General features: G+C 40.4%; 1 protein-coding gene across 1 annotated transcript in view; it reads left to right on the forward strand.

Moving 5' to 3' along the window:
• LOC133001705 (EGF-like repeat and discoidin I-like domain-containing protein 3) overlaps window positions 1-15,737 on the forward strand; it is a 107,437-nt gene that overhangs the window by 28,633 nt on the left and 63,067 nt on the right. Inside the window, exon 3 of the mRNA XM_061071357.1 lies at window positions 9,757-9,885. Within this exon, the coding sequence (XP_060927340.1) occupies window positions 9,757-9,885 (129 nt within the window). The remainder of the gene's footprint in view (window positions 1-9,756; window positions 9,886-15,737) is intronic.

The raw sequence follows: 15,737 nt of genomic DNA on the forward strand, positions 1-15,737 counted from the left end.
CCAGAAATCACAGCAGTTTGTTGTTGCGTTGCTAAGCACAGAGTAATCTCAGGCTCTAATCAGTTAGACGGGAAAAAAAAGAAATACATCAACACGAGAAGGATATTTACACAATGGGACAGCTCCGACAAAAGCAGCTTCAATTTAACTGAAAGTGAACATTGAAAAGGTTTTTTTAACAATTGAATATTCAAACTTAACTTTCAAATGATAACTTGTTCAAAGTCAAAAGTCTCAATTTACATTTTACAGTCTTATTTATTAAATTTCGTACATACAATTTCAGTCTGAGTCAAATATATTTTATCGATACAAATGTATTTAAACGGACATTTTAAGCATCAATATGTAGCATTTTGAAATAATTATTATAAAAGAAAAGATAAGATGTACTTTATTGTCTCCATGGGAAAATTTGCTTTGTCCAGCCTGCAGTTTGACATAGAATAAAATACAATCTCCCACACATTGGCCTTTAATACTTTTTTACAGATACCACAGTTCATATATACAAATACACATCTAATGACAATGATGACATATTGCACTGTGAGATGCACAACCCTTTTATATTAGTAAATCTAATATACATCCCTTGTGGCCATTGTCTAAATTACATATTGTTGTTGAGGAGTTTAATAGACATGAGCAGAAATTAATATTTATAATCCTGTGTTTGTTGTAAAGTCTTGTTTTTCTCTATGTCTACGTACTGTATACATCTCAGACAACAGACAGCATGCAGGAAACGGCACAAGAAACGATTATCGGATTTGAAAATGACCTGAATTAGGTGTGACTTGCGACCACTGACCTGGAACTGGACTTAGAGAGAAAATAGGACAATGTGATGCGCTAGACCAAATAACACGTGACAGGTTTAAAGCATTTAGCATTTATCAGCTGCTTTTTTTTTTACAGTCTTCATATCTTTAATCTCTGTATTTACATCCTTTGTCTAAGCCCTTATAAAGAGGGGGGGGGGGGGGTATTCTTCTGTATATTTTGCCCTTTATTTCTTGTGCTCCTGTATGTATCTTTGTGTCTATGCCCAGGCTAATTTGAATTTATTGAAGTGCAGTCTGTGAACATTTGCCAACCATCTGCATGGCCTCTGAGGCTGCCATTAAAATAGAAAGTTTGAAGTTTGGAGAGAATATATGTGTGTCTAGTTTGCTAACCTTAGCAGAATATTAAAATGTGTCTGCTGCCACAGCGTATTGTTGCAGTAGGAAAATTTGAAACATTTTATTTACACAAGGTATAATTCATTCCTTACATTAATAATTATAATGATTATATGAGAAATATAAATCCTTAATTAAATAAAAAATAAAAGAGTGGGGGATTTTCTTATATGAAAAATCAAGTGGTGACCACTTTTCTCGTCTATTGTAATGGAATAATAATTTTGATTGAGATAGCATCTCTAAAGGTATCCAAGGCCTACCTATTTCAGAAGTAATAATTTAGTTTTAGTCAATCATGTTAATGTTGCATATTACAGTTCTTAGAAAAGCTCAAATTAACCTTTAATGTCCATGTGTTAAAGTAGCATCTTAACAGTGTTTGTAGAAGTGCAACCAACTGTTTTGAATGGGCCCTGCTCTTTCATTATGTGTGGAAAGAATCACATATACACATTAAGAGCATTTCTGGCTCCCACACACAACAACAACCACGAATGAAAACTTTGCAAACCCCATAGCAGAGGCTGTACATATCAAAAATAAAAATTGTTTCATTCCAAAAGGTCCCAGGGATGAGGTAATTGGGAAATGTGCACTGTCTGTCATTAATTTGAACTAGGTGCCTTAACAAACCCTGTATTGTCAATGTGAAAGCTCAGTGGTACAATTAAAACACTGCAGATGCCAATGAGAGTGCAGAACGTATAATTGAGCCTTAAAGGGATGGTTCACTAGCAAATGAAAATACACTCATTATCTAATCACCAATATGCCAATGGAGGGGCGGCTGAAGTGTTTGAGTCCACAAAACACTTTTGGAGTCTCTGGGGTAAACAGTGTTGCAGCAAAATCAAATACAATTGAAGTAAAAGCCTCTATGCTGCTCCTGTAGTGTCATCCAAGTGAGCGATGGCCTAAACATTCAAATTCAATTAGAAACTGCGTCATTTACAGCATGTTTTTACCCTAAATGTCCATTTTGATCCTCCTACTAGTTATAATTACAGTGACTGTAGCTATGGGGACTCCTCGCAGCAGTAACTAGGACATTTGGATGACACCACAGGAGCAGTATGGAGGCATTTTGTGTGTTTTTTTCTGTTGTTTTTCTTACCTTTTGAAAGAAGTGATCCCCAGTTACTTCAATTGTATTGGATTTGACTGCAACGCTGTTTACCCCTGAAACTCCAAAAGTGAATTTTTCTTTATGGGTGAACTACCCCTCCCGGTTTCCAAGCAGAACAGAGAACAATACTCCTCCATTGAACAGGTTAGAGACAGCCTGGCTCATTATCTGTGTCCTGATTAGATTAAAGCTAGTTGCTCTTATATAATTCAGCATTGTTCACCATTAGAATCAGGAAAATACCTTTTTTTTTTTAAATAAGGCCTTTGAGAGGCAAGGATACTGCGTTGACATTTTCATGGCATTTACTGACAAGGCAACCTCCATCTCTGCCTTTCTCTGGATGTTCCTCTGGAATGATGCTGATCTTCGATGCGACCCCTCCTTTGGATATATATTTCACACATTCTGAACCATTTGTTTCTGCCTGATTAGTTCTACTTTCTGCTCCAAACTCATTTGTCTGACTTTGTCAAATGGTCATGGGGTTTGAAATGACAGAGGAGAACCAAGGACTTGTGAAAGCATGAACGAACGCAGGCTCATGCTGAGAGCACATGATGTAATGTTGGTGGTACAGTGCCAGCTCTCATCAGTCGAGGTAAAGGATGGGTGCAGTGACCATGAGTCCGTGATCCAGTGAAGCCATCATAGGAGAAGGGTGGGTTAAAATAGATTTGACACAATTAGGCCATGCATGATTTCTGTGGGATGAGGGCCGGGTGCACTTTCAGAGCCGGAGGAGCCTTAATGTAAATTTCCCATTATTGACGCAGGTAGCCGTACATGTTTTTTCTCTCACTAGGGGAGTTCCTGTCAAACTTTCACATCATCTAAAGGTCATGTCTCAATCAAAAAGATAACAAGGTTACCATAAATAAGGGGAGGACATTTTTCTGTTTAATTTTTCTCGAAAATCGCTCAACTAAAAGACGTTGACACCGCACATCCTTGGGTTTGAAGTCAATATTTCAAGCAGTTTTTGAGAAAATGTAAATACAGACAGATTCCCCTGCTAACAGTTAGAGGGAAGGTTAACAAGGTGGATGAAGCGCCTGCTTGTCATTGGTAACTGGGAGAACTTATGCTGAAAGTCAGAGCTGAGGGTTTCATTTCCAGCTCTGTTTTTTAATTGACAGTCGTCCAGGTTTCTATCCCTGAAAGCATTCGTTAAAGGAAGTGGTTGTAACTCTGGGATTGTTGCTCAGTGCAGTTGTCAACGCAAACCAATCAAAATTGGTGTGTAGATGTGTGTTTGTAGTTTGAACAGCTGTTAGATTAAAAGCACCCTGTCTGCTGCTGCTCTGCAGTAAATGGTCAGCAGCACAACATGACCCACTTGCCAGATATCAGTTGAAATCTCTGTCATGGAACAGTCAATAATTATTCATCTGACCTCCTAGTGACCCCACGCAATCATGAGCAACCATTTAGATTAAGTGAACACTGGGGGAAGTGGCAGCGAGACGTCTTTGTTGTTCCCAGCGCTCAAATGTTACCTGCAGAATATCACTCACATTTCATTTGGAGAAAGATTTTCCCTGGGTCTCTGTAATAGAAAAACACAGAGAAGAACAAGAGACACAGTATTTAATTATAACCCTCTTACAAATTCAAGTAAGACTTATTACCTCAAGCTTTTCAGCTTCACTGGCTGATAGTCAACTTTTGTGTTGTAAATAGTATAATTTATAAGCAGCTATACAGCTATATCCTCCTTACCTTAATGAATGAAGTATTACTTTTTACGTTTAGATGGGGTTGACGTTGGTGACAGCCGTCAGCTGAGATGAAAGAGCCCATACTGTGTGGAGCCTTGACCCTGAAAACGTCAGGCCTCTCTTTGATTGAACTGCGAGGAAACAAAGGATGCTTTTCTGTGTTTAACCAATGGTCGGGTTTTCACGACTGATTGATTGGCCTCTCTTCGCTGCCAGAGAGGCGCTCGTGCCGGACACAACACAGGCTCACATCAATCACAGGTCTGCTTGTACAGCAGAGCAGCAGCTGACATTCACACAAGCAAGCTGCCAATGTTTCCTCCAGACACGCATCACGCAACTTCCACGCAGTGTGAAGTGAGCATCCACCAACAGCCTGTTGAGATCTGCTCAGATGACACACTATGTCCATTTCCCTGCTTTTTATTCGAAATGGGGCTTGTTTTCTCCTCGCTGCGTTCTGCCCAGTCCACCCTGCAGCTCCCCTCATTCCAATCATTCATTTATCACCTCGTGCTATACTGAAGGTCAGGTGGTGCCGCAAACACATGAATACATGTTTTTCAAAATGTAGTGCTCCACAGGGCCTTAAATGTCTATAATATTCTTAAATCCAGTCATCATAATTATAGGTCTTAAAAACTATGTCCATAATACATTTAGGCATGTTCTAAATGTATCAACATTCATTAAACATTTCTTCTTTTTTATATATAAGTTATTTTTGTATTTATTAAGAAAAATATATAATTTTTGTCTGTTGATTGATTTTTAGATATTGTGGCATTTTTAGGGTTTTTCTTTAAATAAGGCTACTTCACAATATCTTCAATTATTCTGATATCCCTTCACATCTGTTGTACTTAGCATCGGTCCTGAATTTCATTCATTATGGTTTTGATTAGTGGTGCATCGATGTATTGGCCGTACATGGGTTTCAGGATCGGCCAAGAATTTCCATATCGGTGCATCCCTAGTTTTGATGTGTCTTAACTTTAACTTTCTGAAACCTGTAGAAACCCTGGAAAGATCTAGATTTATCCAGAAGAGTTTTCCATATTGCCAATGCTAGTTTTCATCCTGTCAACGCTGTTTTGATTTGATATAATATATGGCTTTTCCAACACGTAGGGAAAGTATGCAGCGCTTCCCTCACCTTCAAGTGCTCGCTTCAGGAGTGTCATCCATCCTCGTGAATCACACTATCACTAAATCAATATCAGTGAAATCAATACTTTTTTCAAATAGTGCTTCATAATGTTTTGGAAGCCTTTTTATCCAAGGAAAAAAAAAAAAAATCAGACTTGAACGCAGATGTTATACAGAGCTCACTCTCTTTGTACCTCTCTCACACATTCTCTTTGACTCTGCCTCCTTCCCTCACTGCCCTTTTTTCCCACTTTCCATTAGGGAGGCTGTCAGTACGCTTTGGTGTGACTATAGATCGTCACGTCGAAACAGCCCAGGAGCCTGTCACGGCCGCCCCCCCTCCTGTCCCTCAGAGAACAGGGTCTCTGTGAAACCTATTATACGTTCCTCTGTTCAACTGATTAGCCACCGCTCTCATTATTACTGATACAGGTCCCGGCTATAAAAAAAGCATCACTTCGATGGGATAACCTTGTTTGTAATTCATATCCACAGGCCTATTAATTCCAATGAGAGAACAATAATAGGCTTGCTTGTGGGGTTCATTTATTTATCCCCCCCCCCTGAGTTTGTTGTTAGCCTGTACAGGTTCTAGTCTGAAATGCCTGAACAGATGATGTGGAATACAATTCAAGGCCGAGCCCGTTTACTTGATATTGTCAAATTTTGTGCTCAGGGCTGTTCATTTGTCACATTGACTTAAGAGGGCATGATACTCTCACCCTTGAGACTTCTTCTCGTTGCTTATCACTTAAAATGAAGTAAGAGACCTGTCAAAGCAGAGTTTACCCGTCAGCAATGAAATACGACTGTAAAATACTTGAATAAAAATTGAAATAAGAGTCCGGCAGCTTTAAAAAGGCTCGTACAAGCAAATGGTTTTCATCAGACTTTCACAAGCTTTGGAGTGACCATGAGTGGTCACATGACCCACAGCACTTTATTTTCCAGATGGTCTTTTTAAAGTTAAACACGTGCTGAGCCTTAGCCAAGTTCTTTAAAAGTTTGTCCATCCAATCTCACTCCACAAAGTTTGGAAAGCCTCGGTGCAGTTGCACAACTTGATGTTTAAAATATGAGATGGCTATTGGCAGGCACTTGAGTTATGAAACCAATATCCATGGACCAAAGCCTTGTTATTTATTGAGCCCCACGGTGCAGGTTGGTGCGAGGAAGATTTTAGACGGCAGCACTGTGGCACCACATCGTGGGCACTGCCAATGAAGTAACTGCTGAGTCTTATACATGTGTTTAAAAAAACAGGAATTTATTAGCAGCCGCAAAGCCTCTCAGGGTTCGCTGCACGCCAACATTGAAGAGTAAACGATGGTAATGATGAATGTTGAGCTGCATACACAGCAAGAACACATGTACTTAGAGGCTATGAATATTAATTCCCTTGCAAATTAGTTTTATGCACACAAGGGCCTCTTCTGTACTGACCCTTGGACAGAGGTACAGCATAAGTGCCCTTTGATTTTCAGCAGGAATGCTGATCTGTTATAATGTGCTTGGTGTGTAATGCCAACATGTGGAATATCCAACGATGTGGCACAGCCTGGGGAGCAACAAAAACATTAGTGAGAAAAATAAGTTTATACTTATTATTCAAAAGTGACGCAATCATATCGAAAGCAATCTTTCCAGTCCATATATTTTAAGGGGCAAACTGCTGGTTTAATAAACTTAATATTGAGACTTTGTATAATTGAGAACTTTAGGAAGTTCCTCATTAAATTGAAAGATGTAATGAATTAGCAGAGAGCCATCTTTAAAAAATAATATAACATTAAAGTTGCACTGAATTTTGATTGCTACCCACTAATAAACTAAAAATATGCATTTGCGTCTTGAGTAATAACGAATGTCATTCTGTCTGTATTTATTCATGTTATTACTTTGGTTTCCATTCAAATTAAACATTGTTTTTCTAATTTGTTCAGCACCATGGTAAAGTCAACGAGAAAAAAAGATGAAATATTGTGTGATAGCTAAGACCTGTTTGCAACACTGGCCACCGCATATACTCCAACTTCTTACTTCAAAGAATAAATCAGTCACATGAGATGGAATCTTCCCACTTCCACTGTGGACTGTGCTACTGGAGGAGACAGGACCATGGAGCTGCTCTGAGCCAGTGTTTCAGTACCCATGTTGTGCTTTTTGGGGAGTTTACTTTTTCCTTTATTGTGTCACTCTTGCTGAAGTAAAGGCAAGTCAGCAGAAAACGGAGTCCTCTTCTGTCACAGGAAACACTGCTCCTTAAAATGCTCCGTTTGCATTCCTGTTTTTCTAAAGAGACGTACGCGACTCTGCAAGACAGCTTTCAATGCACTTGGATGGTTTTCTCATGCAAAATGGCGAGACATGAACTTACAAACTGTTTGACCAAATAAGGTACAGCTCCCGACTGTTTTCCCCACAACAAGCCCTGGGCTATCAAGGGCATCAAACCACTCATGAACCAGAAGTAGTGGGCATTTAGGTCAGGACACAGGAAAACAGTCGGGAGGGTCTAGAAACAGCTGTTATTGAATATCACAGGAGAGGAGGAGACTTAAGGGAGGTTGCATAAGAAGACGAAACAGCAGAATGAGAGAGTGGTCCGGAGGTATACGAATTACATGCAGTGGTTACAGGCAGTCAGACCATAGATGGGAGCATTGAGAGAGTCAATGAGATTCTCTTCAATAGATTTGGCATGCAGCCTCACATTTACCCAACCAGCAACAATGATACCTGCAACTGATCATATCTGCAACCAGCTAACGTGGGGGCTAAGTAGAGTCTGCCTCTTTTGAAAGACTGGTCCTGGTACTGATCTTTTAACCATTGGTTAAGCCTGAGTTTGACCCCCTCCAGTTGACCTGCCAAGTTTAATCATGCCATGATAACCACTCAACTATGCAATACACCACCTTTACAAGCCAAGTGGTGTGGCCCAAATTATGTCCTGTGATTTCTTCAGCACCTCTAACACCCGTTTAACCTGTCCTGATGGGGAAGAAGTTGAGTGTCATGCAGGTTGATGCTTATGTGTCAGACACAGTGTTGAGCAGTACTGGTGTCATCAGGGAAATCCAATGAAGTGTTAGAGGAGCTGGTGAGGGTGCAGTCATGGGTGAAGAGGACAGAGCTATGCACACAGCCCTGCAATGTATCTCCGTTCAGGATGAAGGTAGAGAATTTGTCATTCTCCATTCTCACATTCTGTTGTTAGGAGGTCCATAATCTGTAAAGAGAGAGAAATGGTTAAACCAAGAATTTTGAGTATCTCTAGCGTTTTAAGGGGGGTTATGGGAAGGAGCTAAACTCAACAAATAGTACCCTGACATGTGTTTGGATCTTGCAGAAGGAAAAGGGTTATATAAGTTGTGATTTTGACTGTATCCTGCACAGCTCTGTTTCCTCAATAGTTAAACTGGCCTTCATAACAACTGGTGTTGGGGCAATGGATCGAGTCATTAAGCTTTTAACTGCTGCCTTTTTTGGTACAAGGAAAATGGTTGGATGGATTTAATCCAAATCGGGGCTACAGCCTGCTGTAGGGAGAGGTGGAAGATGTTTTTTAACACCCATGCTAGTTGGTCATTACAAGACTTCAGTGAGTAGCATGACGTCCCCTGGGATCTTCCCCCCGAAGATGTCTCTGCGGTGGCATCAATCATCGTCTTTGGAGTCGTTTGCTGGAGCAGCAGCATTTCAAAGGCTGACTGGAAGAGACTGGATAGACTGATTAAGTGGGTCAGCACGGTCCTGGGATATTAGTCTTTATTCCATTGTAGTACATTTTTTCCATTTTCCTACAATTATAAGAATTGTGTGATTATTTACGTTTACCTACTGATGCTCTTTTTTCTGCTCTAAAATTGCAAATCTTTCCCGTTGTGGATCCGTTCCACTTAGTATTCTGCAGTCAACTTTTTCCCCCTGCACTCTCGGTTTTGTGCACACAAGATGGCATGAATTCATTTCAGCGCACATAGGTGATAGTGCTTTACCTTGGAGCTAGTCTGTGCTCCCCACTTTGCAATGCGAGTATGAAATGTTGCCTTCCTAGAGGGGACATATTCAGTGATTTTCAGACGATGCCTTGGGCTGCCCTCCAGACCACAGAGACCAGCCCACCAGCCTCTCCCCCGCTCTCCTGTCATCCTCAGTTCCTCCTGTGAAACTGATTTATTTATTCAATGTCTCACGTGGTCAAACTCAATGTGATTAATTTGTTCAAAACTTTTTCCCTGTGAATGTGTCTAACTGCACAGCCGATGCACACATCTGATTTGTTTACATTCGCAGGCCTGTTAAGGTTTTGTCAGAATGTGTTTGTCACTGTTGGCATGGGGATGTTCATTTTAATCATGCACACATTGGAAATCATTGTGCTACACCAGGCTGAATCTATTACATAGAGCGCTGTGTGCTTGTTTACACAGTAAATTAAAAAGTTAAAGAGATGTTTGTACACACAGTAAATTAAAAAGTAAAAGAGATGCTGCCAATAATCCGTCTCAGAGTCTTAACACACTGTTTAACAGCATGCAACTTTTTTCCTCCTTTTCCCACGCAGGCCCTTGCCATCCAAACCCTTGCCACAACAGAGGAGCATGTGAGATCAGTGAGACCTACAGGGGCGACACCTTCATAGGATACGTCTGCAAGTGTCCACCAGGGTTCAGTGGAGTTCACTGCCAACACAGTAAGCTACCTCTTTCTATTTCTTTCTTTCTCCAAAGAACCTTGGAAAGGTTTTATTCCTCGTAAAATTAAATATCAGTGAGTTAAGGTAGCAGAAAACCTTTTTACATATTTCCACGAAGTGTGATTTTTCTGTCTGATCTGAAAGATTCCCCAGGACACAAAAATGACCTTGAGCGTTGAATGAAAGTCGAACATGCGACAGGAAGTAAATTGCTGCTTAAAGGGCGAGCTCAGCAAAATGGTAGTGGCTTTGGTAGGGAAAAGAAGTGCTGAACTTGCTTTCTTTTGTTGAGCATGCTCTTAATAAAGGTTAGTGTCAAAAGGTTTTTGCTGCCTCTGAGATAATACTTACGTTAGTCCAGGAGCATTGTTCTCAACCGCACTACAATTTATGCTCACTCGTAAAACTGACACTGGGAACTCCGCAGCCACTAACGGCCTGAAACTGGACACATGGCCTAAAACTGTGTGTAACCAAGATGCAATTAGAGGTCTGACCTCTGTATTTTGATGCTATTGACAATAATGAAAACAAAGAAAGAAAGCAATGTACTGAGAACCATCCCTTTCCTAAAACAACAAAAACTTGTATTGATTTCTCTATCCTTTCTCCTGAAATTCCACAACAACTGAGCTGTTTGATTCGATAAATGTCCATCCACGGCAACAACAAGAAGCAGCTGGAGGCGGGGGTTCTGATGTTTCAAAAGGTCGACTTATTCTCTTCTTTATTTGTTCTTCCTATAGCCGGTTGTTTCACTTTTAAATAGAACTGCAGTGTTTACGGTTCTCAGCAATTTTGAATTTCACTGAAAATACAGGATGCTTTCCAGGCTCGGTGGTGTCGATATTACTTGGAGCGTATGTGCCGAAAGGTCTTGCATTTACTGTCAGTGGGTGAAACCTTGTTAACATGTTGTTTTGAAAAGAAAAATAAGAAATCAAATTAACTAGCCAGCAGTAGAAAACAATGGCACAAGTACAGCAGTAAACCTAACCTACACATTCGTGCCCTGCATTTTGAATAGATCCCAGGATTTAGAAATGCCATGTAGCTTTGTATTCAAGTGCTAAATCTTGCTAATCCTGCAGTATGATATATAGGCCAAGGCCTGTGGCTGCCCTGTATGAGCGTGTGCTTGGCTGAGCATTGCATTAGCCAGCACAACACACTTGTCCTTCATCACAGGTGTGCTTGCAAGTAATGGATTTAGTGTATCAAGGTGCACAGCGTGCTGAGATGGATCCTCGGAGGCTTGAAAGAAATGGAGGGATAGACAGAGGGAGAGATGTTAACTGACACTGAGAACAAACCATCTGTATTTGTCTTAAAACAAACACACATTCACGCCAAGGTTAAACACGAACAGACTATAAGAAATATGTTTTTATTTTAGGACAGTCCCCAAATCTGAGTTTTGTTCTCCCCTTTATTACTAAAATGCTGAAACCATAAAAAGGAAATGGAGCAACTCACTATATCAACAGTGTGTCATTGTGTCTTCAGCCAGAATTGTAAGTCAAATGGCTATAGCATTCTAGTCATAATTCAGTTATTGTTTCCTATTAAGCCCTTAGGGGGCTGAGAAACTGATTCGATATGGTTTGAATGCACATTAATGTCTGCCAATGTCCCTCATGGCCATTACAGCTGAATGGAAGCGAGTGAGTGGGGAGAGACAGAGCGAGGGAGAGGGGGAGATTTCTGTACCTGAAGACAATAATCAAATCTAGCGTCTGGATAATTCCTTCAATTAAATAATAAAGGCACATGAATAATAGTTCTGTTAGAATGACAGCTTAGCTGGCTTTGTTATGATATGATGCTGGCGTTTAATTGATAGCTTAATGAATGGGATAAAAGTGAGAAAGAAAATATTGTCTGAGAATTCTGTACAAAATCACTGTACAAAAACAAGGCCAACTTCATGAACAATCTGTCTCATAATCCGCGTGTCATTTTTAATGAATATCACCCAATTTTATGGGCGGATAATGATGTGAGCCTTTTACTGCTAATGACGGCAAGTGCTAGTACATAACTTTTAAATACTTCATCTGTCGATACTATAAATTTATGAATGCATTCATTAGCCTTTGTTTTAAAAAGTTCACAGCTGCTTCAGCAGAATGGAAGTCTGCTGCTTAGTTTATTACCATTCATTGTAAATAATGAAGCCAAACATTTTAAGAAAACAAGCCATACGCTGCAAACTACAGATGGGAGAATTCAAGATGCTGCATTCAGGAAGTTATTGTATCATTGGATTACCCTTCAGCATCAGTATAGGCCCAGGTGGATTAGAGGTTAAGTGGTTAAGCCTCCTATAGTGTGTATTATCAAATACATGTAGACCATCCCTGGCTTCTTCCTCTTCCTCTCACTATCTCCCTGCTCCGTCAGAGCTGAATCTAATTTCACACCTTTGAACGTTATCCTAAATACAGGCACTACATATCCTGCCTCTTAGACCGGTTTTATGTGGCGCACCCAGAAATAATGTCGCACATGGTCAGCGATGATAAGTACAAGCTATTTTTAGTACTTCATGTTTCAGGCTGAGCTTTTGTTGAATTTCTTCTCTTTTGTTAGAACAGAGCTGTCAATGACTTCAACTTGAGGTGTTGATGTTTCCACCTGCAGGTCAGACGTCACACAATCAAGCTGTAGGGGATGAAATTAAATAGACAACTTTATATTATATCCAATTGCATCTTGTAGTATATAATCTCAGGCTTGGTTCAAAAGGCTTTATTCTACACTTTGCATTAATAATGTTTTTTTGTATATTATCCCTTAGCATGGATTCCTTTGAATTTTACACCTGTTTTAAATATGTCGCCTTTATTATAAGACGCCTTATTATCAGAAAGTCATTCAGCTTCTGAATAGTGTGGCTTCAAGTCCCTTCGTTGACAAGTGAACAAGTGGCACGTTATTCGGCAAGTAGCCAGATATTGTAATGAACTGTCACAGTGTGAAGATGGGGACTGATTGCCTCAGACGTCATTTTTTTTCAGGGCACAGCTCCTTAGTCAATCAAGGACTAATGAAGTATAAACTACAGGGATGTTCACTGGAAAAGGGTTTTCTCTTGTCTGCACTGAATTTGACTGGAATGTAATGTAAATGGCCAAACTCATGCTGTCATTGAATACAAATAAATGCTATCAACAGATCAGGTAGAGTTACATTTTTCAGAATTTTCTGTAGCACTTCTTAATAACCTCTTTACAAGGGTTGGATACCATTCACACGTGAACCATTACTGTGCTGGTATCAGTACCCATCATTACCATACTCTCCCTGGTGGTACATCACTTGAGTTATTTTGCAGTGCTTGCATAGTGCGTGCATAGTGCATACATATTCACCTCATAAATAATAAGCAATTCACATATTAACAATTCTCACATGGAGTTTTATGCCACTAATAATCCTCCTAAGGAATTTTGAATGCAGCCAGTAGCTTAGTGTTGGCTTCTCTGTCTCCTACGCTACAGCAACTTAATGTGAGTTTAAAGGTGATGAAGTTTTCAATGCTTCACTAAATGCTTCATTGTTCATTGAGGGTTAAACTTTGTGCTATGTAAGTATTTGTCTGTAGACATGTTGGGCCAGTTGTCCAGATTTGCATAAATATGGCAGCGTGTGTTGTTTTTTGTTGACTTTTGAAAAGTGTAACCGAACATGCTACTGCTCTCAGCTCAGCATTGCTCCAACTCACTTTGTTGGTGTATTTAAATTATCGATTGTCCGTGTGCATGACCCCAACCAGGAATAACCTAAAATGTAGAACTCTCTCTCTTTATCTCACCAAGATTTGCTTTCAGGCAATAATTGATTAATGTTAATTGGTTGTTAGCAGAATGATGTAATTTGGTCGGTTCTTAAAAGTAGGAAGTTAAATATTCAACAATGCTGTTTGCACTATCACACAGTGCTGTATGTGGAGCTCACTGAAAATCAAAGAGCCATTGAATCAAATGGAGAAACTTTTCCAGGTAATATGAAGCAAGGCTATGAAGCAAATTAACAAGGCCACTTGGCCAACTTTTAAATAGCTTATGTTCATTTTCCAACTCCCCTCTTTCCACCACTCAGTGACCGACTGATCTAGATTCTACCTTGCTCCTTGATCAATAGATGTCTTTGCTTTTCTTTCTGAAACACACAAGCAGGAAGACACTGATTGAGGCTAAATCTCGGAAGCACAATTTATTTCCTTTGCAAAGAATGCCTCCTTTGTTTGATCGTATATTGACAGGTTCTGTCATGCCGTGTTAGCCCTGCTGCCTCCGCAGATTCCTACCACAGAATAATCAGCCAGTGTTTATAGCTGTGCCCTGATGTAAAGCCACAAGGAGCCGTTACTGCTAGTCAATACTCCTGGGGCAGATCAGGGACTGGCTTTCATCAGCACCAGAGGAAGAGGGAAGCTCCGTGAGGACTCGCTCTGTGCTCACTCTTTGGTTGCACATGTAGGACCAAATTAGTGACCTGTTTAGTGTATTTTACTTTTGCTAAGGAGGCATTCAGTGGAGCTTACGTTAGCTTTTTCCATCCTCCCTAATGTTTCACCAGGCCCTCTGACTCCACGCCTTCTCGTGGATTGCTGTGGCACTTGAGCAAAAGGAAAATTTAATTCTGACTTATTTCCCGCCCTCATCTGTTTGTTGTGCCCAATTTACTGCTTAAGAGCAGGATAATAGCACAGACAACAGCACTACAGTCAGAGGTAGCATGAGCGAGTATCAAAAGCTCACCAATAGACTCCATTAGTCACACACAAGGCAGAGGCAGAGGTCCGTCAGCTTCCCCCCCTCGCCCGTTCCGCCTTCGTGAAAACCCGCTTCGTCGGCGCACCTCTGAGCAGTTACCTGCACCTCTTCAAGCGGAAAATGACTCGTCCTTCACAAACCAGCCACTGCATCACAGAGGTGACTTTGCAATGTTAGAAGGAGGGAGGGGGGTCAGGGTGTGCTTATTAACCAGCATATGCTCCACTCCTTCCATGAATAGTGTTTATATATGTTAAAATATGTACACACACACACATTATGTATATGTGTGGGAGTGTGTGACACTATATAGTAGAAGTTTACATCTCATCAAACAGTATTAGCAGTGTTAGCACTATACTTCTGAAGCTGCTCCTCTGACAGTAAACAGAATGTGGAACATATGGAGTAAACAAGTGTTTGTTTGCTCCTTCTGTTCACAGTAAACGTCATTTTGTAGAATGATAACAGTGCCAGAGAACGGACGCATATTTCCAGCAAATGGTTTTGCACATTACAACTGCGTCCTCAAAATTAGCTCCCTATTCATCTCTGCGCCGAAGCTCCACAAAGTGCTCTGGCTACTTTGTTTGTAGCTGCGGGGGAAAGTCGTTCATATACAGAAATACTCTAACTGTCTTAGATCATATACGCAGTAGGGCTGGATTTTGTTTCAGGGCAGATTTCCACTTGGGGTTTTAAAAGAAATTACGTTTCGGGGGCAGGATTAGTTAAACGGATTAGGATAGATTTAAGCGCAACTGAAAGTTAGTGAAAAAGTTTGCTAAAGAAAAAAAAAAAACTTCTCTGTGATAAACAGGCAGAAGGAATACTTGCTCCACAGAAAGTCAGGCTATTTTTAAGATAAACAAGAGGCATCGGTTTAGTCATAGAGCCTGGGGTCTGCTCTTGTAGGTATAAATCTGTCTCGTGTCAACAGCCTCTGGGTTACAAGTGTTGGGAAGTTTTCTGAATTTATGATAATCTGCTCTCCAATTTTATGTTTATATGCATGACTGGTTTGTTTTCTCAGAATACGTAAACCTACCCTGATACAGCCCCTGCTCA

The sequence above is a fragment of the Limanda limanda genome, chromosome 5, assembly GCF_963576545.1.
Source record: "Limanda limanda chromosome 5, fLimLim1.1, whole genome shotgun sequence".
NCBI lineage: Eukaryota > Metazoa > Chordata > Actinopteri > Pleuronectiformes > Pleuronectidae > Limanda > Limanda limanda.